Raw genomic sequence first — 25,997 nt, 5'->3', positions numbered from 1 at the left:
CTTTTTAAACAATATGATAAAATTCAGAAAATTTTCCATTCCGGTGAGAATTTCCATTCCGCTGCGGGACACCAAATGGGGCGACCCCATTTGGTGTTCTGCCGCGTAGCGGTGTAGGCACGGCTAGTTGAGATACTCGGTATGGTACTCTTCCAGACTGTACCACCAGTCAACAATGCCCTGCCCGCCATCAGGCAGGCTTGAGGCCAATAGGGCCGACGCCTGCTCGAGCTCTTTGATATAAGGATCTTGAACATCAATGATGAAGATCCAGGCAAATTCTACGGTACTATCACCGCAATCAACGGGCTGCAGAGCGACTCTATCTATAACCGAGACAGAAAAGATCACGAATCTATTGAGACTGGCCAAAATGCCATCACTACTGGCCCATCTCGCAATATATCGGCCGCCGATGATTTCGCCATCGATTTCAATCTCAAGGACAGCAACGCTCCATCTGCCAATGAAGAGGTTGCTCAAAGTCGAATTGCATGGAATGCCAACGATCAGACCAACTACTATGGCAAACTTCGAACAGAGACCATCAACGGCTCTTCTGGCTCAGCAGTGGTGGATTGTGTCGTCATGAGCAATGCTTCAGAGGCCTCAGTGGATATCATTTTGTTGACATGAACGGAGAAGATCTCGCTGATATCTATGGTGAAATATTTGCTCAGACTTCCTTATTTCCAGATAAGAAAGTCCAGCTGTTTAGAAGAGAATTCAAGACCATGTTGGCGTACAGCTACATTGCTTATGTTCCTCTGAGCCTCCTCTGACAAGGAGATTGTGAATGCGACTGCTGGATTCCAACCTGCGATCTTACGATCAGCATCTGAGCTGATCATGGGGCAGCATGGCAAGCTGCAAATTAGAGTCAGTTGGATTTAATTTTTGCTATTGTTCATATTTTTCATTCTAGTTGAAAGAGGGCCTATGTTAGTCTGTCATCAGATCATGTATCTACTATGTGCCTCATAGGCTGCTTCACTCGTATATTGGTAAAAGAATTTAGAGCTACGTTGGAACATATTCATAGTTAGTATAATAGAAAACCAAAAAATCTGTGACTCCGTTAAACTTGCTAATATTGAAATGGAATCTTCCTACTTCAGCTGGAAGCTTGAGTACCTTGGGCCCTCAACTTCATTTCACCAAGTCGGAGGTACGGAGACACTCAACCCCATCGACGCAATATTCACGAGGCCGATACCCACGGATACGAAAGAACTTGTCTAATGCCTGGGTCTTGAGCACTTTGTCAGAGGCCGCTTTGGGTACGTCCTCTCCGGCTTTCAATATGTATAGAAGTGCAGGTAGCTTATAACGCTCCAGGCCTAGAGAAAGGTCATCGCGGATTTTTTGCAGATTGATTTCTGAGTTTTCACGGCTGAGACGAACAAGTACTGCAGCGACTCCTCTGGTCTCATGGTCAAGGACAGGAAGAACGTGCGCCTCAGATATGTAAGAAAGACGCAGGAGGTTTTCTTCTAGTTCTAAAACAGAAATCTTGCGGTCAAGAAAGTTGATCCCTAGGTAAATTTAATTAGATTTTAGAGACGCCCCCTAAAGATTTCCAAAATTGAGCAGGAGGGTTCGTACAGTCAGAGTCTACTCTTCCTTCGAAAAAATAACTGGCTCCGACACGTCGAACGAGATCGCCTGTTTTGTAGAATCCATCTTCATCGAATGCATTCTTTGTTGCTGTTTCATCATTGAGGTAACTGTCAAATATTAGCATATATGAGTATATGAGACACACATCCACGAGAATAGACTTACTGCGTGAACATTCGAGGAGACTTGACAAGCAATTCTCCCTCGTCTCCATTTGACAGCTTGATCTGTGCCCCAGGAGTAGGCGTACCAATGCATCTCTGGACAGGTCAGTAAAGTAAACCAGAGTGACAGACGTTAGAATTCAGAAAATAACTAACATCAACGTATGGCGCATCAATACCAGCTGCCAGTGCCAGTCCACCAAGTTCAGTCGACCCGTAAACATTCCTGATCTTCATCCCCGTGAGATCAATCCAAAACTGGGCTGTGTCTGGGTTCATAGCTGAGCCGCTAATCGTGGCGTCCCGGATCTTTCCCACCCCGGATACATATGCCTCACGCTCATCAGCAGAAAGCCTGCAGATGTTTACTCCTCTAGTCCTTTAAATAACGAAGAAGAAAACGACACATCTGTAATGGTACCCTGCTTGAAGATCTCCCAAAACATAGCTGGCTCGAATGAGCGTTGTGGCCAGTGAATCTTCGTCCCACGCAGAACCCGCGCAAGGAGCCCTGATGCGCCACCCATCCAATGAACAGGACGGAAAGCCAGAAACACACGGTCAGAGTCTGCCTTGCCGGAGAAGAAGAAAGTACGGCGAGGAATAACAACACATTTCGGATTGCCGGTGCTGCTTCCGGAGGTCTGGACGACCATGCATGCTTGATTCGCATCAATCGACAGATTCTCGTCAATTTCGAAATCTGAATCGGACGTGCACTGGAATCCTGTCTTCCGCTCAATCTTGATTGTCTTGATGTTACTTGCATGTTCTTTGATAAAAGTAGCCTGTTGAATGGTGTTGGGCTCGGCCAGAATATATGTCACATTGGCCGAGGCCAAGAGTTTGAGATTGCCGTCAGGTGCGGCCTTAGTTGCTGCATAAAGTATAGTATGTAAATAAAGAGGTCATTAACAGCCCTCATCTACTTTGGGCCCTTCACACAGTTAAGAGCTGGACTCACGTAGTGCTAAACATTTCCCTCCGAGCGCGGCTATCGCAAAGAATGCAACCAGAAAGTAATATCCGCTTGGTGAAATAGTCGCTATGCAACCGGTGTCAGGTCGCAACAAACCTCTGGCATCATACCACTCAACAGGGAGCTCTCTTCGCAGTGTTTCGCGCAAAAGACTGATATCATTGAGTAGGTCGGTGGGGCTTGCGTCAATGCCATAATCGTCATGGATTAAGACTCCCTGCACCGACTGCCTTAGTCGGAGCAGATTAACGAAAATAGGATCGTTTGGAAATTTGTTCATGTCGAATCGTAAGAGATCTGAGCATTGAATGTGGATAGTGAGGAGGCCGTTTCCAAAGTTATTATACAGCTTTTCTTTGTGTGTGTTCTGCAAACCAATGGGGTACACATAGCCCCTCTGGCCTGCATATCCACCTTTACATATAGGAATAGTAGTAATTTAAAGATAATAGAAGTAATAAAATAATATACTGGTATTTTCCAAGGTTTTTAATAGACTATCAATTACAGGTAATAAGGTTACCATGCACGAAGGTCCAAAGTGGATTAGATCAAGTGCCGATCTTCTGCAAGATGCTCTACAACATCAGGGCAGAGAGTGGGTCCACTACTGTACGTACATGTACTGTATACACCCTGTCATGGAAGGATTCCTGCTTCCGCTGTACCAGGATTGCCGATCGATCGATCTGCGTGTGTATGTATAATCCGGTCATATGCGAATGCCCAGAGTTCCACCCTGGATAGAAATTCCGTACTGGGGAGAGCGACCCGCGTTGGTGCTCATCCTGGGTTCAACGTATTCTTTGTGGAAATCAAAGCCCGAGCTCCTCCGAGATAGTGGTTGACGAAAGAAATTTCAGTTCCCGAAGGAAAGAGAAGGCAAGGTGGGTGGGTAATGGAACGCTGCATGTATTGACAAACAAGGATTTCTATAGAACTTTATTGCTTTCTTTTCTCACCGTAACTTATTCAAGTGGGACTCATCCAAGATTCAAAATTTATTACCTCCTTCCATGCGGAAGAACCCCCAGAACTCTCTGATTTCTGCATTTATTTTGTTTTGTCTTGTTTTGTTTTTTTGTCCCAACAAAAATAGTGGATCAAGGACGGCTAAGGGGATACGAGACCCTCCAACGCTCTAGAAACACACTCCACCAAATCATCCTCCGATTCCAATCCAACACTAAGTCTCACAATATGCTTTGGAATCCCTTGGGACTCAGCCCAATCTAGATCGAAGACATGCGCGAGTTGTGCATATGGAATGGCCAGACTAAAATTCGTCCCAATACTTGGACCCTTACACATATCCAACGTGTCATAAAATCTTATAGCATCGTTTGGTTCCCGGAACAGGAGACTCATTACATATCCATACCCGCCATTCTTGCGACGGTAGTGATCATAGAGTTTCCTGGTAGGTATCAAGGATGGGTAAAGCACGGACTCGATACTCGGGTGTGATGAAAGGAAAGTAGCCAGAGCCAGGGCATTGGCGCTGGATTTGTGGACGCGTGCTTGGAAATCTCGTGAGTTCTCGGCGAGCACAAGCGCCTCAGTTGGGAAAAGGAGGTCCTCATATATATCTGTTAGTTTGGCATGTACTTCGCTGTAATAGCGGCTTTGCGGGTTGACGACGGCACTCCCTCCCATAGCGTTTCCGGAGCCATTGAAAACCTTAGTTAGACTTGTGATAGCCACATCTACGTATGGCAGTATATCCACATTAACGAATGTGCCAAGCGTCTCATCGCAAACAACAATGAAGTCGTACTGATCTGCGAGACTTCGGATTCGATGAAGATCGGGAGTTCGAAGGAGCGGATTTGACGGAACTTCACAAAACAAGACGCGGATGCGTGATCCCAACGCGAGTGATGCTTCTAGCTGATCCAGCTCGTCTGTTGTTCCCTGGCTATAGATTTTAAAGCGTTCATAGCCAGAGTTGCTCACGCATTTGGGGGTTTCAGCGTAGGGCCATCTAAACGCAGAATGAGTTTTCCTTCGTCGCAGATTGAACTTGAAGTCTATTTCATGTGCTTACCCAAATACCACTGCTTCCGAAGCGTCTTTTTCTCTGGGACCAGGGCTCGTGCCATGGCAGAAATAGCGGACATCCCGTTTGTGTAAAGAAATACATCTGTTGCCGATGGGGGAGTGAACTCAGGATTATCAGACGCAATCAAGTTCGCAATCCGGTCCCTAATCTCTGTTTTTGCCGCTTGCTCTGCATCTAGCGACTCGAGCATCCGGATAGGTGTCCTGTCAGTGCCAGTGCCAATACCGGTGCTTGTGTAGAACTGCCACGACTTATTACGAGACTCAGAGCACGTATAGAGCCAGAGCTGAAGACAAAACTCCGCATGCCGACTGGAAATCCCGTCGCCAAATATAGACCAGAACTCGCTTGCTTCCACCTTAGCATCAACATCGTATATCACCGCATAGAACCGGTCCCAGTTTGTGCTTATTGGGATAGTAGCCTCGTGGGATATGTAGAAAGATACCACGTCAGTTTGAATGTCCGAGCTATGGTGCTTCTGAAGATACACTATACATCGCCTTGCTGCATGTTTGGAGGAGAACACAAGGCAATGCATCCGTTCCGCTGGGATTGCGCACCGCTCCAGGACAGCGCTGGTTAACTGTTGCACGATGCTACTGACGCCAAACCTGAATTAGTTAGTCGGGATTCCGAGCTCTACCAAGTGATACGTATATTTCACTTACCTTGGATAATTTGCCTGCAGTTTCTCAAGCACCCAATTGTAGCCACGGGGTCGGCCAGGGACCGAGTCCCATGTTGGCAATGATAGGCTAATTGCCTGACCGTATAGTATGCCATTAGTATTGATGATATGAGAATTGAATGGGGAAGTGTATATATATATAGGCTTTACATACATATTTGTCGCCGGGGGGTTGACTCGTCCCTAAAGGAAGCATCCTTGGCGGCGAGATAGCTGGTGTAGACACAGACACAGTCATGGTGTTACAGTTATAGAACTATAATGAAGTCTGTTTACAAGGTCCCCGAATGATCACTGGTGGCTAAGCCGAGAATTGTCGCGTTCTTTATATTTCCATCCAACAATTATAACATTTTTTCGTGTTTTAACTCTGGAGGTTCTGGAGGTCGAACTTTGTACAAAATGCTCAGACGAGGTGATCGAAGACGCAAGAAATTACCAGGTAAATGACGTCCTTCAGCAGAAGAGATCTATGTACCAGGCCTGAAATTTTAATGTATCTAAATTGTTCCAGATCGCTTCGATGGAGTCTGCCAAGGCTTATCTTCAATATGCCACGAACTACGATGGTTCATCAACATTTTTTTTCAGAATCCTACTAACTAATCCCAGAGCTAAATGCGAGTTACAATGTAAGACTCCACTTTGTTTCACCACAAAGCTCACGCTTTAGTTACTCCACAGTGGATTTTATTCTCTAAGACAATCGATTTTATCTGCCCAAAAACTCATAATAAAAGCTCGCCACTGTAAATATCAAGTATTTTGGGGGTTCTTTTTACCGCTAGTAGTACTGATGTACGGGCCATAACATGCCAAGACGGGACGATACAAATTAATCTGGAAAGGATCTACTATAACTCAGTCTTTTGAAGACCTCCCCACCCCCCGCATGGACGTGTTCGTCCGGCAATCGTCCCAATGAAAGATCGGTGAAGAATGATCAGCTATTCTTGGCATTCTCATTCCTAGCGAAGCGGCAATGAAGAACCCACAGCACCAATGACAATACCTACATACCTAGCTCTGTATTAGTATAATTGGGTACGTACGTGGACTTTTCCGTACGAGGTAGGTATCTTCTTTCTCTTTGCAGGAGTATTTAGGCTCAAACTACGCGGTAGGTAGACTGGGGCTAGACAGGCATTCTAAATCTTACAAAAGTCTGGACATCCTTTCCCAATTTTACCTTCATTAAACACCTTTTAGCCAAATATGAAAACAATCGGAATTATTGGCGGACTCTCCTGGCCAAGCACAATCACCTATTACTCAACCATCAATTGTCTGGTCTCATCTAAACTAGGCCCTGATCACTGTGCGGAGCTCATCCTCGTGCAAGCAGATTTCAAAGAGATCTTGCACTGGATACGCACAAAAGAATGGGAGTTGCTTGGCAATAAACTCCTTGCACTGGCCAAGCATTTGGAGAGCAGCGGAGCGGATTTTATCGTCATCGCTTGCAACACGGTCCATAAAGCTTTGCCAATCATTGAGGACAAAATATCCTTGCCAATACTGCACATTGTTGACGCAACGTTAGAGAAGATTCGTCAATTAGGTCTAAAAAGAGTCGGACTTATTGGGAGTCCTCTCACTATGACAGACGAGTATTTTGCCGGGCGGCTTACAGACCACCAGGTTGAAGTTGTGACACCGAGCGAGGAAGATCAGAAGATCATTCACGATGCGTTAAAGAAGGAATTTGTGCAGGGCCTTTTCCTTCCAGAGACACGAGACCGATTCAAGGGGGTGATTAGCCGGTTGGTAGAGGAAGGAGCTCAGGCGGTTATTCTTGGATGTACGGAGTTTGGAAGTCTGCTCAAGGGAGAAGAAAGTCCTGTGCTGCTGATAGATACGGCGATAGTGCATTGTGAGGCTGCTGTGAGCATGATGGCAATTGTCTAGCTCCAAGGCTGCCAACCATATATATAGTTACTAGTACTACTTTAGTATATTGAATGATTGATCAGCATCGCATTGCCCCCCATCCCCAAGCCACTGGACCATCCCCAGCAGCCGCGCTGCAAATCTGAACCTCATCAGGGAGTCCCTTTAGTGAGCCCTCAACTGGCTGCGAGAAGAATGTAGTGGCGATCTCCCTCGGCGCCGGTTTTCCGGCTTGCGATCTGGGAATGTCTTCACCATCAGTCAAAATCCGGAGAAGAGTTGGAAGTTTGAATTCAGACAAAGACGACGAAAGCTCTGCTCTCAATGTGTGTAGCGAGAAACTCGATGAAGCCGTGTTATTGCGGAGACGAACGACTACAGCCACTCGCGATCCTCCAGCAAAAACGTCCAGAATAGGGACCACATAGGCTTCGGAGATACATGGGAGGGCTAGAAGGCTTTCTTCCACCTCAAGGATAGGGACCCTTAGTCCACGGTAGCGGATGACTTCAGCACGATTAGTGAAAAACATTGACATGTTGGGATTTTTTCACGGGCACACTGACAGTCTGGCTTTACTCGTCCCTCAATGACAATACGGCCATCTGCTGTCCGTCTGGCAAGGTCCCCCGTTCGAAAAAATCCGGTATCGTCATTCTTAGTTTCGGTCGCCTCTGGGCTATCCAGATACCTAGGGAAGCCTCCAATTAACTACCGCCCCTTTCACTGTGGATTTATATTGAACATGCTTACATGGCAAATTGAGTAGGGGTCTTGAGAAGCAGTTCGCCTCTGTCAGATTGATCATCTCCCAACTTGAATTCGACCCCTGGAAGCGGTCTTCCAAGATAATGCGACTGTATGATAATATGTTAGCAGCAGAATTCTTGGAACTCATAACTTGCTAGGTCGACTTACCTTGATGGTATCTTCCCCATCAATACAACAACTGAATGCAGCCATACCAAACTCGCTTGCCCCATATTCGACCTCAATCTTCACATCTGGAAGTAGATTCTTCCAAAATCTCTTAATAGAGCTCGGAACCAGCCCACCCGTACACTTCACCCCGCGCAGCCTACGAGCCGCGTCTGCATACGGCTTCCTCTCATGGTCAGGCAACACGGCTATCTTCTCTTCCCAAACCTTTACCATATTACTGAAGAGGCCGGGCACAACCGACACACGGGTGATATCTCCACTGCTAATACGGTTCCAAACAGCATCCGCGTTCGACTTGTAATCAATGATCTCAACACGCACACCCTTCAGCAGCATACCAACTAGTTCTCGAAATCCGCCAATCCAGAAAAATGCGCGCTGCGAGAGAAACACGTCCTTTGCATCGTAATCTGGCTCCGGTTGGGCGTTAAAATTCTGCGCGTATGCATCACGACCTTAGGAGTGCCTGTAGTCCCGGAGGTTAACAAATAGAGAGCAGGGTGATCAGGGGAAATCGCGGCCGGGTCAACAGATGGAACAGTGGCGAAGCTACTATTCTGCTGCGAAGACAAGCTCTGGTCCATTGTGACTGGGATCTGCAGGAGCGACTCATTCACTGAACTATCCGACTGTGTATTGACTATTCTGTGTGCCAGCACCGAGACGGCTGGATCAGAATCAAATAAAATCGCAACTGCTTTGCATTTTCGCAAGAAATAGAGTGCCTCCTCTGCAAGATAACCCGGGCCTATTCTTTGGTTCAGCATAACCATATCAGGTTGTAATGACGGTATAAGGGCCGACTCACTCAACGTAAGATGATGCCTCCCAGTGCAAAAATAGCAATACAAGCCACGAGAAATTTATACCCACTGCGTGCGATGACAGCAATACAGATTCCATTGCCCGCTGAGCTTAATGTCCCATTTCTATCCAGCAAACCAGGTGGGAGTCGGTGCCGGAGTGATTGACATAGATTGTTCACGTCATGTAGAAGTTGAAGGTAGCTGAACTGTGCTGAAATGGTATTATCGTTGATGATAGCCAAATTCCCGAGTTGTTTAGCTCTAGCGAGCAGTTTGGTGAAAAATGGGTCGCTTGGGAAATTGATTTGGGCACCTGCAGTGTTACTGACTTCGACATTTCCTGCATTCAACACAGAATTTGCGTATACCCTTGTCATATTGTAAATCAATTTTTTGTCCTCTAATCTGTTGCTGGACAGGCTGATCGATGCTAGCAAGAAGGGGGGTATTCGCGCTCATTCATGAATGGATATTTATAAGTAGTACCCTGGTACTGTAATACGAGGAAGATCATTTCCAACCTTCCACCCTAAAGTAATTTAGGACTTGTAATCTCATTGGCTTTGATTCACGCGGCTAAGGCAAGAGGTGCGCAATTTAATTGCAGACTAGGATACAACAAGATCCACCTGGAGTACCACTAGCGAGATCTCGATCTTCCTGCATGTATAGAATACGCTGTGTATGTCCATGTATGGTTCCGAGGCCGTATTGAGGAATTCCTTACTCCATACTCATTTAACACCACCGTCGTGCATCGAAGCTGACTCCCAAAAACGAGTAAATTACCCAGTGATGGCTTTGACACTTTGGGCAAGCCTGGACCTGGGTATTGTCCATGAAACTACGGTAACAGCCCTACAGTGGTGCGTCATAAGTCTGTGACCCCCCGATACACCGCCCACCATGCCGCCTTCCTATTATAGTATAGTGTACCTACACGTCCACGCCGCCCATGCGTAAAATAATCAATATCATGGCTTTTTTTATTATTAGAGCAACTTTCAGGGACTATGCCACATTGTGTACAAGTAATTATTGACTCCAATGGTTAGTATGCTAAATATTAGTTAGAAATTTGATATTTTCATGAGGTTTAATCAGGCAGAATTAGTATGGCAGAAAAGGGCGGTGTATAAGGGGGTCACAGACTTATGGCGCACCACTGTACATCCATATTATATACTATCATGTATAATTCATCAATTGATACTATTCTTCAAAGCTTCCTAAATTTCTGCAGGTGCTATATAGTATCAAAATACAGTACAATACTGTTTTCAAAATATTAATTACGGCTAAAACTTGTGCAGAAAGGCTACATACAATACCGTGACAGTATTAGGCTAAACCACATACAGAACTCCCCAATAAATTTCTATACGAGACACCTGGGACATGCAGTAGACCTTTAAGGCTTATAGGTATTATAGTCACATTTCTTAGTTATTTCCAGATTGCACAAAATGAAACATGCTAAGTAGTGACTGCTACTATCCGACCTTGTGAGTCAAAAATGCTGGATACAGCCGCTACCCAGAGAGCCACGTTTGAAGCTTCATTTTAACCAATTTGAGGTCCCAATATTATCACCATTGAAACAGACTTGCTTGTTCCCTCTGGATTGAATTCAAGGTTTTGGAATGACCTTGATCTTCACCCCCTCGCTACCCTCTTTCACGTATGCGATGCCTCCATCGCCGACACACTCAATATCAGTTCGATCCGTATCTTCTAGTATCAGTACACCGGTGTCGAGTTTGTCAGACACCTCACTGGATCCGTAACGGCTAAAGATGGCAGCGAGCATCATCTTCATTTCTGCCGTCGCTAATGTGATACCTGGACAAGCTCGAGATCCTTTGCTAAAGGCTACTTGATACTTATCCAATCCTGGTGTCTCCATCCAGCGCTCAGGCCTAAAAGCGTAAGGGTCCGGGAACGTCTTTTCATGTCGCATCAAGAGTGGCTGCGACATAGTGACTGGGGTTCTGGGAGGGATGGTCCACACCTTGCCCGTATTGGAATCAGTGTAAATAATGTCTGATTCCGGTGAGATTCGAGGAGATCTTCTTGACGGGCCGACTCCAATTCTGATTGATTCTTGAATGACTGCCTGAATATAAGGGAGTTTTTCTAAAGCCGCGAGATCGTAAGACTCGTCGCTAGCGGTATGATTAACGGATGCGGATCGAAGCTCGTCTTTCAACTTCCTCAGTGTTGTCGGGTGTGTAAGTAACAGGAATGTCGCTGAGGTTAAAGCCCATGCCGTGCTGACAGTGGCTGCTGAAACCATGAGGCCACCTTCCTGAGCAAGCCGCTCAAAGGACTTTTCCGATGGCGGTAGACGACTGGCGAGGATTTGCTCAAACAGATTCTTTTGGATACCATCTTTCTTTTCATCCAGAGGTGTTTGTAATGCCTCTTTTGTCTGTATGTGGATTTGTCTTTGGGCCGCAATAAAGCTGGCCATACCGCCACCGTTCATGAATATGCGGAGGACTCGCGCTGGTGTGTAGTGGGCGACTACTCTGGCCGTTTTCATGATCCAAGGTAGATGAAAATGAAAAGCCATCTTGTGAAAACCTGCTTCGATTGCGTTGTGAAAATTGAAATCAAAATCAGGGCTCTCTACTTTATTCTGATGCTTGCCGAAAAAGTATTTCATCGCGACATCTGTTTCTAGCATGAGAATATATCTCCACATTTCATCCGACGATATCATGATCATGATCATGGGGGTATACTAACCGGCTGTAAATGCTGCATATCCGAGCTTCATATTCAAAGTCTCTCCTTGCTCACCAGCCTGATGAATACGAGACATCAGCATATCGACACGTTCTTGGATGACATGTTGAAGAGTGTATATGCGCTGCTGAGCAAACATGGGGATCATGGCGCTCCTTCGTTTGCGATGAAGATCGTGGTCGACTGTAACGACGGTGGACACATCTGTCCCAAATCCAACACGGCTTTCGTCCCAAATCTCACGCTTCTCGTTACGAGTATAGATTGTGTCGTAGAATTCTGGCGAGTCAATGTGGATTTCTCGGGGATTGATGCGCACAATTGGGCCATATCTCCTGTGCATGTCTCGAATGCGCCAAATATACTGACCCCGTTGGATGCAGTCATAATAAAACTCGTACCTATGACCCAATATAAGATGGTTTGTCCGATTTTGACGGGAATTTTTATTGTCTCACCAGTAAGTCACTGCGGCCAACTTTGGTCCTGGAAATTTCGAGATTGGATCCAGCAGCAGGCGATAAAAGCAAACATTGGCAACATAAAGAAACCAACTTGCCAGAAGGATACAGGCAATAGAAAAGTAGGTTATCTGAGGCATAATAACTCCGTAGTCATGTATGTTACTATTCATTCTGGGGTCCGAATGCGTGTAGTGTAGACTAGACCTGTGAAGATTCGACCTGAAAGAGCGGTTGACGACAACATTACGCCCTCTCGAGAAAAAGTAATAAGTTAACAATGCCGTAAACACTTCACAAATTGACACCTGTGTACCTTTCCTCATTCTGAACACCAGATTTTGGTGTTCAGCCTAGCATATTGCCGAGCGTGGCCATTGATTGTCGCCGAGCGCGGTCCGTCCACCGGCCAAAAGATTTTGGGGCCAAATTCGGCGAGTTTCTACTGCGGTACTCCTCTAACCACACAACCGGGACCAGTATGCATATGCACACGTGGTGACAAGCCGGCGGCATGCTGCGGCGCGGCCCGGAACACATGGAATGTGCCACATGCGAATCCACCGAGACCGTTAGCAAGTCAAGACCAGCGATCACCGCGATCGGCTACAAGCAGATGAGCAGTGAACAAGCAGCCCTGATGAGGCACAACTTTCAAGCAGGCATGGAGGATGATTTATTTGACAACTCCGTCTCCTCGCGTCGATTTCTCATGGTTCTATCTATGGTTTGGCTCCTTGACCCTCATTTTTAATTTATATCCTTAAAACAATTGCCCGGGGACAAAGCTGCAAAGCTGCAAAGCTTCAACCAACCTCCCTCAAATCCCAGACGAATATCTAGCCGGTAAAATGGAGTATTCTTCTGTTCCACCTATCGCCATTATTGGCATGAGCGGACGCTATCCTGGCGACGCTAGCTCCCCAGAAAAGCTTTGGGAAATGATCGCCAATGCTCGAAGTGCGCGCAGCGAGGTGCCCGCCGATCGATTCAATATCGATGCCTTCTACCACCCTTACCCAGAGCGTGGTGGTACCTTGAACTCAAGAGGTGGTCACTTTATGCAACATACCCCTGTCGACGCTTTTGATGCGCCTTTCTTTTCTATAACCGCCAATGAAGCCCAGGCCATGGACCCACAACAACGATGGTCTTTGGAGTGCACTTACGAAGCCATTGAGAATGCCGGATTGCGAGTCGATAATCTCGCCGGCTCTGACACATCTGTGTATGTCGGAACTTTTACGAAGGACTATTCGGAGTTGCTCTCAGCTGATACAGAAGATGTGCCTATCCACTACGGCACTGGAACCGGAACAGCCATTGTCAGCAATCGAGTTTCTTGGTTCTTCGATCTTCGCGGCCCTTCTGTTTCAATGGATACCGGATGTTCCAGTTCTCTCGTGGCGCTCCACATGGCCTGTCAAGGCCTAAGGACTGGGGAGTCTAAAATCTCGATTGTGGGAGGCGTTAATTTGATTCTTCTTCCCGGCATGATGACCGCCATGTCTAATCAGCATTTCTTAAGCCCTGATGATACCTGCCACTCTTTTGATGCTGCTGCAAATGGCTACTCGCGTGGTGAGGGCGCCTCTTTTGTTATTTTAAAAAGACTGGACAAGGCACTGGCCGACGGAGACATCATTCGAGGTGTCATCCGCAACACAGCTTTGAACCAGGATGGAAAAACCCCTGGTATTACGGTACCTTCAGCCACTTCCCAAGAAGCTCTAATTCGACGGTGCTACTCTGAAGCTGGGCTGCGCCTAGATGAAACATCCTATGTCGAAGCCCACGGAACAGGCACACCCGTAGGTGACCCGCAGGAAGCAGCCGCTTTAGCCCGATCTCTGGGAGTGTCACATACCTCCGACGATCCACTCTTGATAGGCTCAATCAAAACGAATATAGGACATCTTGAAGGCGCTTCTGGTATGGTCCAAGTTCAAAAGGCCATCTTCTCATTAGAAAAGGGCTTATTGGCGCCAACACTTTGGTTTGAGAATCCCAATCCTCGAATCCCTTTCAGCAAATGGAATCTCCAAGTTGTGAGTAAACTCAGGCCATTCCCTCAGAAACACGCAATTCGGAGAGTGAGCGTGAACAGCTTCGGATATGGAGGCACGAATGCCCACTGCATTATCGATTCCGCGGAAGATTATCTGCAAGTTAATGGATTGATGGGACACCATAATTCCGCTGCTAGACCCATTGATTATTCAAGCTCCAGTGATTCCGGTTTTGAGAGTGAAGGCTCGCTTAACGAATGGAATGAGCTGCGTAAGCAGTTTGGAAACGCACCGAAGCTAGCAATATGGTCATCGAACGAGCAGTCGGGCATCCAAAGATCTGCGCAGCAGCTTGCGGAATACCTTAAGAAAAATTCCGAGAGCAAGGAAGCTGAACATCCAGCAAAATTCAAACGATTATTACACACTCTTGCTTCACGACGCAGTCTATTTCCTTGGCGCTCTTTTGCCCTTGGTGACAATATGCAGCAATTGAGCCAAACCATTATCAGTCCAACTGTGAATCCCAAGCGAGCCATCAAACCAGCTAAGCTAGCTTTTGTATTCACTGGTCAGGGTGCGCAATGGTACGCCATGGGCCGCCAGTTATGTGCTTTCCGCAGCTTCTGGCGCAGCCTTGTTGCCAGCAACAACTACTTGATATCATTTGGATGTGAATGGTCTCTCTTAGATGAATTCTTCTCTGATGAGGACAAATCTCGAATCGAACAATCGGAGTTCAGTCAACCAATGTGTACAGCGCTACAAGTGGCTTTACTTGATCTGTTCAATACTTGGGGTATTTCTCCAGGAAAGGTTATCGGCCACTCTTCAGGAGAAATTGGAGCCGCCTATGCCATTGGCGCTATCACACATGAGCAAGCCATCAAGCTTTCATATCATCGCGGACGGCTGTGTGCCATGATAGACCATCAAAAAACGACACAGGCTTGTGGAATGATGGCTGTAGGTCATGGTGTTCAAGCTATGCAGCCGTATCTCTCCGGTACACCCACCACAGAGGCAGTTGTTGCTTGCATAAATAGCCCTGACAGTGTAACAATATCGGGAACAGACGACACTTTGAAGAAAATACAGCAGCGTTTGGAGGAGCAAGGAGTCTTTGCTAGACGACTGAAAGTTAAGACAGCGTATCACTCGCCTCACATGAACGTTATCGCCAATGAATATTTATCCGCAATTCAAGACGTGCAACCGAAGAAATGCACCGACTCCTCCGCCGTGATGTTCTCATCTGTCACTGGAAAACTCATACAGGCTGAAGATTTGGTTCCATTTTACTGGGTTCGTAATTTGACGAGTCCTGTCGACTTTTCTGGTGCCGCACGCGCTCTACTTCGTTATCAGCCAGGATCTAAATTGGAGGCAAAAAAGCCATCAGTCACAGCATTCCTGGAGATAGGCCCTCATGGTGCTCTTCAGGGGCCTCTAAGGCAAATTCTTAGTGCCCAGGGTGGCAAATTTTCAGATGTCCAATCTCTATCTGCTTTAGATCGCAAGAAAGATGCTTCTATCAGTGCAGTGGAGTCTGCCGGGATGTTGTTCCAATCTGGTTTCCCTGTTCAAGTGCAAGAAATTAACGAGACCTCTGACACGGATGGCTTCCTCGTTGACCTTCCTTCATTCGCATGGAACCGCAACAACCGTTACTGGCCCGAGTCCGACCCCTCCAAGGAACATCGCTTTCGAAAGCATCCCAGAACTGATCTGCTTGGAGTTCAACTATTAGGGACGACTGAGTTGGAGCCGATGTACCGAAATATTCTCAAGCAAAGCGAGATACCTTGGCTGGAGAATCACAAAGTTCAAGGGACTATCTTATATCCTGCCGCTGGCATGTTGGTCCTAGCGATTGAGGGTGCTCGTCGCCATACTGATGAGACCCGTGAGGTCGCTGGCTTTGAGATCAGGGATGTCATTATTGGTAAAGCTGTTGTGATTCCCGAAAATAACTCCGGCTCTCACATTATGTTGTCCATGCGACCCTGGCGCCAGTCGACGCGGGATCTGTCATCGACGTGGAGCGAGTTCAAAGTGCACTCCCGAAATGATGATGAATGGGAAGTCAACTGCACAGGTCTTATAAGAGCCAAATACAAGTCAACTACGAATGACTTGTTCTACGACGAAGCATCTCATGTGGAAGAGTCGCACCGACAGCACTTTGCCGCCATCCAGGAGAATTGCACGGTAGATGTTAATGTTGAAAACCACTACAGCCATATGAAAACAATTGGCTTGGACTTCACTGGAGCTTTCAAGAGTCTAACCAAAATCCGACGTGGAGACAATATGTCCAACTGTCAGGTCACAGTTCACGACACAAAGTCTATGATGCCGCATGAGTTTGAATTCCCGCACGTCGTCCACCCGAGTACACTTGACTGCATTATCCAAAGTGGCCTCGCAGGTTCGACAAATGTTGGGGAAGACCTAACTGTTGCATTGATTCCAACCGCTATTGAGCATATGTATGTTTCGGTCGATATATCATCTCAACCTGGCACCAAACTAGACGTGGCAACCAAAGTCGTTCGCCAGGGTGCGCAAGATGATGCTCGAGGAAACATGTACGTCTTCCAAAACGACAAGAAAGAGCCGGTTCTGGACATGTCAGGTGTCAAGTGCACAGCATTGCGCCACGGAGAGTTAGGTCTTGCCCAGGCACAGGTCACCCGGAAGCTTGCCGCGCGTGTGGAGTGGCGAGAAGCGCTCGAATGGCTTGATAGTACTAGACTGGGAGACATGTGCAAAGAATCTATGCATATGTTAGGTTCGGTTGACCGGGTACACATAGCAAACATGGAGCTGGCTGCTTGGATCTACATGCGACGCGTCTTACAAACATGCTCCCCCGAGGATGCTGAAAGCTTCGCTCCTCATTTCCGCAAGTTCTACGCTCTTATGCAAAATACCGAGCGTCGCGTGCTGGAAGAGCGGGTTCCTCACCAAGCCGGTGATCCCAAGTGGTTGCAGACTGACCATGACTCTGAAAAAGACTTCCTACACAGAATTTCCAACAGTGGTCCCGATGGTGCGGCTTTGTGCGCACACGGTGAAAGCTTGGTGCCGATCATGCGCGGCGAACGGCTCGCTATCGAAGTCCTCAGCCAGAACGACTATCTCAACAACTTCTACCAGTATGGGCTTGGCTATGATCGCATATATGCCCAGCTGGCGAGCTACATTGGATTACTGGGTCATCAACGCCCGCACATGAAGATTCTGGAGATTGGAGGAGGTACAGGTGGTGCGACACTGCCAATTCTTCAGGAGCTCACTCAAGATAAAGGAGCACCGAGATTCGCGACATACACATTTACAGATATCAGTACTGGATTTTTCGAAAAAGCCGAGCTGAAATTCAAGCCGTGGCTACCTTTCATGAAGTTCAACAAATTCGATGTGGAGAGCGATCCTGCATCACAAGGTCTCAAATTGAGTGACTTCGACGTTGTTGTAGCAGCCAACAGCATTCACGCCACATCTTCCATGGAACGTACTCTCGGGCATGTGCGGTCGCTGATGAAGCCCGGGGCAAAGTTGATCTTGGTCGAAATCACCAATCCCCTATTGCGCATGCACATGACTGTGGGCTCTTTTGACGGTTGGTGGGCTGGCGCTGATGATAGCCGAGAATGGGGACCTACCATGACCGAGGACGAATGGAATGTGCGCCTGAAAAGCAATGGTTTCAGCGGTGTTGAGCTCGCATGTCAAGATTTCCAAGACTTGGACGATCAAATGTACTCCTTGGTGGTGTCTACGGCTGTTGACAAAATACCGGCTCTGGTCTCAGTGCCCAAGCAAGTCGTGATTGTGCAACCAAAGAACGTGACGTCTGAGGTCGATTCCTCTTTGACGAAGCTCGCCAATAGCATGCGTATTGCGGGAGCTACTGTTAATGTCAACAGTATTGATAACCTCGGAAAGACTGAAGTTAATGGGAAAGTCGTCCTCTTTGCTCTTGGACTGAACAGCTATGGCGAGCTTGATAGCATTGATGAGACAGGCTGGGAGGCACTCAAGCACAGTGTGCTACAAGCGTCCTCGTCAACTTGGCTTTCCCGTGGAGCGTGTGTCGAGACCCAGAATCCCAATGGAAGTTTGATGACAGGCATGGCTCGATGTATTAGAGCCGAAAATCCGTCTGTGGCTTTGACGACAATTGATCTGGACCCAATTTCGCCGCTGGATGATGAAAAGTCCCTTGCTTTACTCTTCGACGTTTTCTCGAACTCTTGCAACTCGATCAACACTACGGATCCTGATTGGGAGTACGCTATCCGAAATAACACAGTTCTTACACCGCGCTTGTTTCTAGAGTCAGGAATGAACGAATGGATCTCAACTCTATGGACTGAGCCCCAGGCGGAACATATGACTTTCAAGCAACTCGGTCGTAACTTACGTCTGAAAGCGTCAACCCCCGGCCAACTCCACACTCTTTGCTTCGAAGATGATCATGCCAGCGAACAGAGCCTGGGTCTGGACGAGGTCGAAATTGAAGTAAAAGCCGTGGGCCTCAACTTCAAAGATGTCATGATCGCTATGGGTCAACTGACAAATATGCCACTGGGTCTGGAGTGCAGTGGAATTGTTCATCGTATTGGATCCAATGTTACCAATGTCTGTATCGGTGATCGCGTGACAACTTGGACTCTCAGTGGTACCTTCAAGAATTATGTGCGAACAGCGTCAATCATGTGTGCGATTATTCCAGACGCTTTATCATATGAAATAGCAGCATCTCTGCCCATCGTTTACAGCACCGCCTATTATTCGTTGTTTGAAGCGGCGAGAATCAAGCGGGGCGAAAGCATTCTCATACATGGTATGTATCTGACTTTATGGGCATAAAATGCGGACATCCACTAACAAAAAAACTTTTAGCTGCCGCTGGTGGTCTTGGACAGGCCACTATCAACATTGCAAAACACGTGGGCGCTGAGATATTCGCTACTGTTTCATCCCGCGAGAAGAAGAATCTACTTATGCAACGTTTCGGAATCTCCGAGCAAAACATTTTCAGCAGCCGTGACAACGAATTTCTCAAGGGTGTGATGAGAGTCACACGGGGTCGTGGTGTAGATATTGTCATAAACTCGCTGGCACGCGATGCTTTGCAAGATTCACTCAAGTGCTTGAAGCCATTCGGTCGATTTTTGGAATTGGGTCAGAAAGACATAGGTAATTTTTCATCCGTTGCCCTCTCTAGAAGCCAATGTACTAACGGTGATTTATTTTACAGAGAGCAACACTGGTCTGGGGATGGTGCCGTTCTTGAAAAACTTGAGCTTCCATGCCATCAACATGATCATGGTGCAGCAATATACCCTGCAAACCAGTTCTATGGTATTCCAAGCTGTTATGGAGCTATTCAACCGAGGAATGCTAAGTCCTATATTGCCTACCACAGCTTTTCCCATTTCGGATTTAGAGAAGGGCTTCCGTTCATTGCAAACTGGTCAACACATGGGCAAAGTAGTTTTTACTATTCAAGACAGTGACATGGTCCCCGTTATACCGCCCAAAATACCTACCATCCAGCTCGACTCTTCATCCACTTACTTAATCAGCGGTGGCCTTGGAGGTATTGGAAGAAGTATTGCCACTTGGATGGTTGAAGCAGGTGCACGCAACATAGTATTTCTCTCCAGATCTGGAACGAGCAAGCCAGCTGCTCGAGAAACCATCGCTATTCTGGAAGCCGCAGGTGCTAGAACAAAGGTCTACTCTTGTGACTGCGGGGATGCTCAGCAAATGCGCGATGCTATGCAGCTTTGTAGCGAGGAATTCCCACCCATTAAAGGTGTTATTCAGGCAGCTATGGTACTAAAGGTATGTTATCACTAGAGGACAGAGCATGGTAATTACGTACTAACCACATCGTTCTACCAGGACTCCCTGTTTGAAAACATGGATGTCAACCAGTTCCACGAAGCTTTGCATCCAAAGGTCCAAGGCTCACGCAATCTCCACGACCTTGTACCTGGATCCGAATCTCTCGATTTTTTTATCATGCTGGCTTCGTCCGCCGGAATCGCAGGCTCTCGAGGACAATGTAACTACGCTGCCGGAAACGCCTATCAAGACGCCCTCGCGACGCATCGCCGAGCACGAGGCCTGCGTGCGACCTCGCTAGACCTGGGTGTAATTCTTGACGTCGGCCTCATTGCCGAGCTCTTGGCTGAAGGTAGTAACAAAGACGTCGCGGAAAATATTGCGCGCTGGAAGTACGCTGGTCTCTATGAAAAGGAAGTATTGGCAATGCTGCAAGCTGCTATGACGCAGCAGACACTTCACTCACGTACACTTCCGCCGCAGCTCATCACTGGACTTGGTACTGGTGGCATGGCTGACGTTGCAGGCGTTCCCATCCCTTGGTGGCTCATGGATGCTAAGTTTGCGCACATCCGCACGGTGGATACTCATCGCAAAGTCGACGAGTCATCCGATGATACACAGGGCGTGCAGGCGCTCATATCACAAGCCACGACTCTCGAAGATGCGACCGGAATCGTGAGTATTGGATTAGTGCGCAAACTCGCAAAAATGCTTATGGTAGACGTCGAAGACATCGAACCTGAGAAGCCCATTACACGATACGGTATCGATAGTCTGCTAGCTGTCGAGCTACGAAGTTGGATATTTATGGATATTCAAGCTGATGTATCTGTGTTTCAACTCATGTCTAACGTGCCGATCACTGAGTTGGCCAGGCAGATTGCTGTCAAGAGCAAATGTCTGCCACGGGAACTGCACGATCAAACAGTGTCAACTTGATTCAAATACTAAGAGAATCATCCAGCTACCAGTCCCAAATTACGCCTAAAGAATTCATGGAACTTGAATGGTCATAGAGTTTTGGATGGTGTATGGATTCCAAATTGTATTTACCATCTAAGATCCTGTTTTCAAGATCGACATGAATAAACATCACAATTTCTACACATGTACAACTACGGCTACTCTATGTAGTCTCCACTTTCCTGTATACTAGGGCGCCATTGAAGCCCATGCTTATAGCTAAATGTGCAGGCCTCACATATAAAAGAGGCAAACGGCATGACGAATTCTCGCCCATATCACGTCACCGGTGATTGGTGTTTTGGAGTTCAAGCCGGGATCAAGGAAAGTTGAATTTGCTCTCAAATTATAGCTCCTGTAAACATCTATACGAACCCAGCAGAAACCTACGGCTGAAAACTATTAGCATCTCGGCCTGCGCAGTGGGTAATTTCGAACAAAAAGCTTTTTACTAGCGATTGAACGATTATTGATTATCAAATACGAATTTCAACTTGAAGGTCAAGATGTTAGAGATGAATTTATTAGATAGTAAAGCTGACCTTCTTTCTGCGACGAATAAAATAGACAGAGGGCTAAAATGGGTTGTTGATTGTCGCGAAATTTGTAGCAGGTACATGTAGTTGATGGCTCAGTATAATTCACTAAGGTATTTCGGCTTGCCATATTTCGTATATGACATGGTAGTTTATATTGAAATTGTTATTTCGAATCGTACGCGTCATATAGGCTTTTCAAACACCGATCACGGGCTCCTTGTCGAGAGGTAGTCAAGTGCTGCAGCTTTCTCATGCTTGAGCATTCGCTTCGCCAGGGCTGTTGTTATAAGCGCCATGACTGCTCCCCAAGCAAATGGAAGAGCCCAGCCTGCAGAGTTTTAGTAAAACCTATGATAGTTTAGGGACAGGACAATTATATACTCACCCAAAGCAAAACCAATATCATGATTTTCCAAGCCGAAGACTACGCCCCAGACGATAGCAACAACCGATAGGCCACTAGCAGCCCACATGCGCTCTATCTGTGACAAAAAATGTCGAAATAGGGGGCTAGATAAATAGCGATCATTCCATGCCTGTCGCCAAGCTCTGCCTTGTTTACCATCAACCGCTACTACATCCTCCACGATAACATAAACACCTGGGCGTATTTTATCTCCTTTCTGCAAGGACGACATTCGAAAAGGGACTTTGACATCAATAGCCAGTAGTACTTCTGCGATAACCATCTGCCCTGAGACCCAGAGAACCAAGATTGAGAGTGGCAAAGAGACAATTTGGAGATTCTCAGTAGTGATACCGCTCGTAATTAGCGCAGTGAGTACACAGAATGTAAACACGAAGTTCCAGAAAAAATAGTCAAAAGCCCAGCGATTTTGCTGGCCTAATGGACGACAGTCGGAGTCACTTCTCCATAACGCCCAAGCACGAATTAAGAAGGCAAGCAGTGATACGCCTCCCATAATTGAGAGGAAAATACTCAAAATGATCGTCAACGAGAGCGAAGTGGCATAATATAAAGCAAAGTAGCCGATTATCGGTAAGAAACATGATGTAAGAACTATCGGCATCCAATATAGAGCGATAGGTAACTTATGTTCAGTGAGGTTGAGGGGAAGAGACGATATTTTTGCGGACGTCGCTAGCCTGTCCTGGTGGTGGCTATGGTCGTGCATGGCCACGGTCGTGTCCGCGGGTTGTAGTACCGAGCTCGAATTTACCTCAGATGTGGAAGACATGTTGAGGGCAGGTGTGGATGTGTATTTAGAAGAAACAAGAATATAAGACAGCAAGAAGAATAGAATAAAGTAGTTTTAAGGTAGCAGATTAGGGTCCTCCAAAGCTATTTTCCTTGTTCCTTGGAAAAGCCTCACGATCCACACGGCTCGCGCCGCGCCAATATGTCGCCGAACATGATTGTCAAATCGCCGAAGTAGGGGGATCGTCAATTTTTTTTCCCCACGCAGAGGAGAAATATTCAAGATAAAGGAACAAGAACATGCCTTGGCGACAATGGCCGCTCAGCATTCACCCACATCGCCTCATCCATCGTCATGCGTTTCTTGTGTCTCCATGGCATGGGGACGAGCTCCGACATCTTCTCCTCGCAACTAGGTGTCATTATCGCCGATCTAGAGCGCCTAGGCCATGAATTCGTCTTTGTCGATGGATTGCATGAGTGTAATACGTCTTCCGGTATGTCCATTCTCCAGCCAATCTTTGAGTGGATCGATCGATCGATCGATCGATCGACATATTCTGAAAGATTGGCAACGTCATCAACTAATTTATCCCAGATGTGGCTGCTGTCTATCCGGGGCCGTACCTGTGCTACTATCCCCTTCCGACTCCTGAATTAGTCCGCGCTGCCCACGAACAAATTTTTGATGCTATCGCTGAAGAAGGTCCTATCGATGCTATCATATCCTTTTCGCAAGGCGCAGCTCTAGCTGCATCTATACTCCTTCAAGATGCGAAGGAGAAGCCACACGAGGATATGATTGGATTGGCCGTTTTCATTTCGGCTAGTCTACCGTTCGATCTAGACGACGAGACGGGCGCAGATATCTGGCGATCGACTCAAGACAGCGCCAAGCGTTCCCTCGCCGCAGTGTCGGACCCTTTAGCATCATCACAGAACTTCGCCAAACAAGTCCCTACTGGAAACGTTCGACCGGGAGAATCTTGCGGCGAGTTGAGCTTCGATAACGCGCCAGGTATTCCAGATGACCCATACAATTTCGACGGACAATTGCTTCGGCGCTATCACCCAATGGAACTCCCTTTTGGCATGCAGATACAAATTCCCAGTCTACATATTTTCGGGAACAATGACCCGTATGTGGGACAGGCGCGATTGCTCGTGGAGCTTTGTGATGAGAGAATGAGGAGTTCAATAACCCATTCTGAAGGGCATTCGGTCCCGAGAGGTGCTACATTTCGACAGAAAGTGGTGAAGGCTATCTCAAGTAAGGCAGATGGCGCGAGCTTTCATAGGCATTAACTTCAGAAAATTTAATTGAGATACGCTTTCGCTCAACTGAGTTGTCGTCTATTATAACTTATAATTGCGAGGATCAAGCGAGTCGCAGCGTGGTGAAAGGAACAAGCCATTTCTCTACAAAAGAGTGATCCTTAGGGCAATGACTGGTATTTATGGCCATCAAATTCTGGTAGAACAACGTACAACTTAAAAGAACTAATCTTAATGAGTAGCCCAATGCCATTTGGCATATACTCAGTATCACCACAGACCCAACCATCCCCACTAAAAGAGGAGCAAAGAGTTTTATATTACCTTTTCCCTTTTCATTTCCTGTGTGGGCCATACTCACATTATTTGAAAGCGCTCATCAAGATTCTATGACAGTGGATCGACTTGCGGCCTTTCTATTGATGTTACTTCAAGCCACTGAAATCAAACAAGCCCAGGAAGATGGAGTGAACCCTGCTTCTCGGAACGAACCCATCCAAGAACCAAACCGTCCAACTCTGCTTCCCCTCCCACACCCAAAGCGGCGGCTTGGCTAGAAGTAGCTGCGGCACGATTGTCGCAGCGAATTGATCGGCCGGCGTAGCGTCGCCCTGGGAATGCTCTACGCGTCTGGCGTACTCTTCCTCCATGGGCTTGTAGAGAGAATCAGGTTTCAAGGTTCGCTTAATGCGTGATAGTCGTGACTGCACCCTCCCGCTCACGACAATCGTGACTTTAACTCCAAAGGGAGCGAGTTCAACCCTGAGTGTATTGCTGTAGGCGTGTATGGCTGCTTTGGATGCATTATATACACCTGTTGGGATATACATTAGTGACGGGTTAAAGGTCTCAGAGGTGTAAGTGCGCACTAGAGAAAGGATATGGTCTATTGAATGCCTGCTGTCAGCCCTTAATCACCTTGTTTAATATCTCAGATGGAGGTCAAATAACATACATTAGAGCCGCTGCACTGCCAATTTGTACAATCGTCCCCTTAGCAGCAATCAGAAGTGGCGCAAAAGTCTGACACATTCGCATCACTGCGACCGTATTGGTTTGGAGTACATCGTTTACGTCGTCGAAATCGACATCAAGCGCGGGCACGGTGTAATTGCGCCCAGCATTGTTGATTAGCATGTCCAGTCGGCCATTTGTAATCTTCTCTACTTCGCGAAGAAGCCCTGCGATGCTGTCGACGTTGTTCAACTCTAATGATAGAGATTGAATTCCTAGACTGGAGAGAGTTTGAATCGATTCAATTGATCGTGCTGTAGCAAGCACACGGAAACCTAGCTCTGCGGATCAGCCGGCGCACTAGGTTTGCGCAGATAAGCTCAGTTTGAACAAACCTTTCTCGTGCATTTGTTTGGCTATTTCATAGCCAATCCCACCAGGGCTGCATCTAAGATTGGTCAGCCGAATACTCCAACATTTGAATTCTTGTAGCAAATAGTCATACCCCGTAATAAGCACAGTCTTTCTAGCGGTGGCCATCTTGCACTAGGTGATCTTCTGATGTAAGATAAACACGTAAAACTGACAAGGTCTGACCGACCCAACGATTGATAACTCGTGATTCCCTCTTTTTGTGATACGGTTTTCTAGCCCTTTTGCGGATGATGCAAAAGCAATCTCAAGAATCGGAGACATACATGTAAGCCTCGGCGACATTTGGACCGGAAGTCTAGGGAATGTCGCCGCCTCCGAGACATGGGCATGCCAACAAAAATTCTTGAACATCGCGGCGCCCAAGCTATGTGTAGGCAGGAATCCTATGAACGTCAGATGTATGTCTGTAATGATACTGGAGCTTTCAAC

General features: G+C 47.0%; 10 protein-coding genes across 10 annotated transcripts; 4 read left to right on the top strand and 6 right to left on the bottom strand.

Annotated features, from left to right (window-relative positions):
• Positions 1-13: 13 nt before the first annotated feature.
• On the top strand, positions 14-636 carry N7478_012086 (Ribosome-inactivating protein; the record flags this gene model as incomplete). The annotated part of the gene is made up of 2 exons (XM_056928300.1): positions 14-95; positions 275-636. The coding sequence occupies 2 exons, from the start codon at positions 14-16 to the stop codon at positions 634-636; spliced, it is 444 nt and encodes a 147-aa protein (XP_056773408.1).
• Positions 637-1,149: 513 nt separating this feature from the next.
• On the bottom strand, positions 1,150-3,043 carry N7478_012085 (uncharacterized protein; the record flags this gene model as incomplete). The annotated part of the gene is made up of 6 exons (XM_056928299.1): positions 1,150-1,535; positions 1,606-1,727; positions 1,786-1,880; positions 1,941-2,139; positions 2,187-2,661; positions 2,860-3,043. The coding sequence occupies 6 exons, from the start codon at positions 3,041-3,043 to the stop codon at positions 1,150-1,152; spliced, it is 1,461 nt and encodes a 486-aa protein (XP_056773407.1).
• Positions 3,044-3,876: 833 nt separating this feature from the next.
• On the bottom strand, positions 3,877-5,754 carry N7478_012084 (uncharacterized protein; the record flags this gene model as incomplete). Its single annotated transcript, XM_056928298.1, has 4 exons — positions 3,877-4,747; positions 4,822-5,424; positions 5,497-5,591; positions 5,671-5,754. The coding sequence occupies 4 exons, from the start codon at positions 5,752-5,754 to the stop codon at positions 3,877-3,879; spliced, it is 1,653 nt and encodes a 550-aa protein (XP_056773406.1).
• Positions 5,755-6,731: 977 nt separating this feature from the next.
• On the top strand, positions 6,732-7,424 carry N7478_012083 (aspartate/glutamate racemase family protein; the record flags this gene model as incomplete). The annotated part of the gene is made up of 1 exon (XM_056928297.1): positions 6,732-7,424. The coding sequence occupies one exon, from the start codon at positions 6,732-6,734 to the stop codon at positions 7,422-7,424; it is 693 nt and encodes a 230-aa protein (XP_056773405.1).
• Positions 7,425-7,485: 61 nt separating this feature from the next.
• N7478_012082 (ANL family adenylate-forming protein) lies at positions 7,486-8,932 on the bottom strand (the record flags this gene model as incomplete). Its single annotated transcript, XM_056928296.1, has 5 exons — positions 7,486-7,913; positions 7,973-8,097; positions 8,160-8,263; positions 8,325-8,783; positions 8,879-8,932. The coding sequence occupies 5 exons, from the start codon at positions 8,930-8,932 to the stop codon at positions 7,486-7,488; spliced, it is 1,170 nt and encodes a 389-aa protein (XP_056773404.1).
• A 1,852-nt stretch (positions 8,933-10,784) lies between these two features.
• On the bottom strand, positions 10,785-12,248 carry N7478_012081 (cytochrome P450; the record flags this gene model as incomplete). The annotated part of the gene is made up of 2 exons (XM_056928295.1): positions 10,785-11,836; positions 11,906-12,248. 2 exons carry the CDS (start codon positions 12,246-12,248, stop codon positions 10,785-10,787), a joined length of 1,395 nt encoding a protein of 464 aa, XP_056773403.1.
• Positions 12,249-13,217: 969 nt separating this feature from the next.
• On the top strand, positions 13,218-21,182 carry N7478_012080 (type I polyketide synthase; the record flags this gene model as incomplete). Its single annotated transcript, XM_056928294.1, has 4 exons — positions 13,218-19,230; positions 19,290-19,586; positions 19,648-20,237; positions 20,298-21,182. The coding sequence occupies 4 exons, from the start codon at positions 13,218-13,220 to the stop codon at positions 21,180-21,182; spliced, it is 7,785 nt and encodes a 2,594-aa protein (XP_056773402.1).
• Positions 21,183-21,951: 769 nt separating this feature from the next.
• N7478_012079 (uncharacterized protein) lies at positions 21,952-22,668 on the bottom strand (the record flags this gene model as incomplete). The annotated part of the gene is made up of 2 exons (XM_056928293.1): positions 21,952-22,073; positions 22,131-22,668. 2 exons carry the CDS (start codon positions 22,666-22,668, stop codon positions 21,952-21,954), a joined length of 660 nt encoding a protein of 219 aa, XP_056773401.1.
• Positions 22,669-23,259: 591 nt separating this feature from the next.
• N7478_012078 (uncharacterized protein) lies at positions 23,260-24,209 on the top strand (the record flags this gene model as incomplete). Its single annotated transcript, XM_056928292.1, has 2 exons — positions 23,260-23,401; positions 23,503-24,209. The coding sequence occupies 2 exons, from the start codon at positions 23,260-23,262 to the stop codon at positions 24,207-24,209; spliced, it is 849 nt and encodes a 282-aa protein (XP_056773400.1).
• Positions 24,210-24,604: 395 nt separating this feature from the next.
• N7478_012077 (uncharacterized protein) lies at positions 24,605-25,673 on the bottom strand (the record flags this gene model as incomplete). The annotated part of the gene is made up of 4 exons (XM_056928291.1): positions 24,605-25,079; positions 25,135-25,474; positions 25,529-25,581; positions 25,639-25,673. 4 exons carry the CDS (start codon positions 25,671-25,673, stop codon positions 24,605-24,607), a joined length of 903 nt encoding a protein of 300 aa, XP_056773399.1.
• Positions 25,674-25,997: the final 324 nt, after the last annotated feature.

This window comes from Penicillium angulare, assembly GCF_028827245.1.
Source record: "Penicillium angulare strain IBT 27051 chromosome Unknown utg000010l_segment0_segment0, whole genome shotgun sequence".
Taxonomy (NCBI): domain Eukaryota; kingdom Fungi; phylum Ascomycota; class Eurotiomycetes; order Eurotiales; family Aspergillaceae; genus Penicillium; species Penicillium angulare.
The sequence above is the reverse complement of the archived record's forward strand: the minus strand, read 5'-3'. Positions and strand labels throughout refer to the sequence as shown.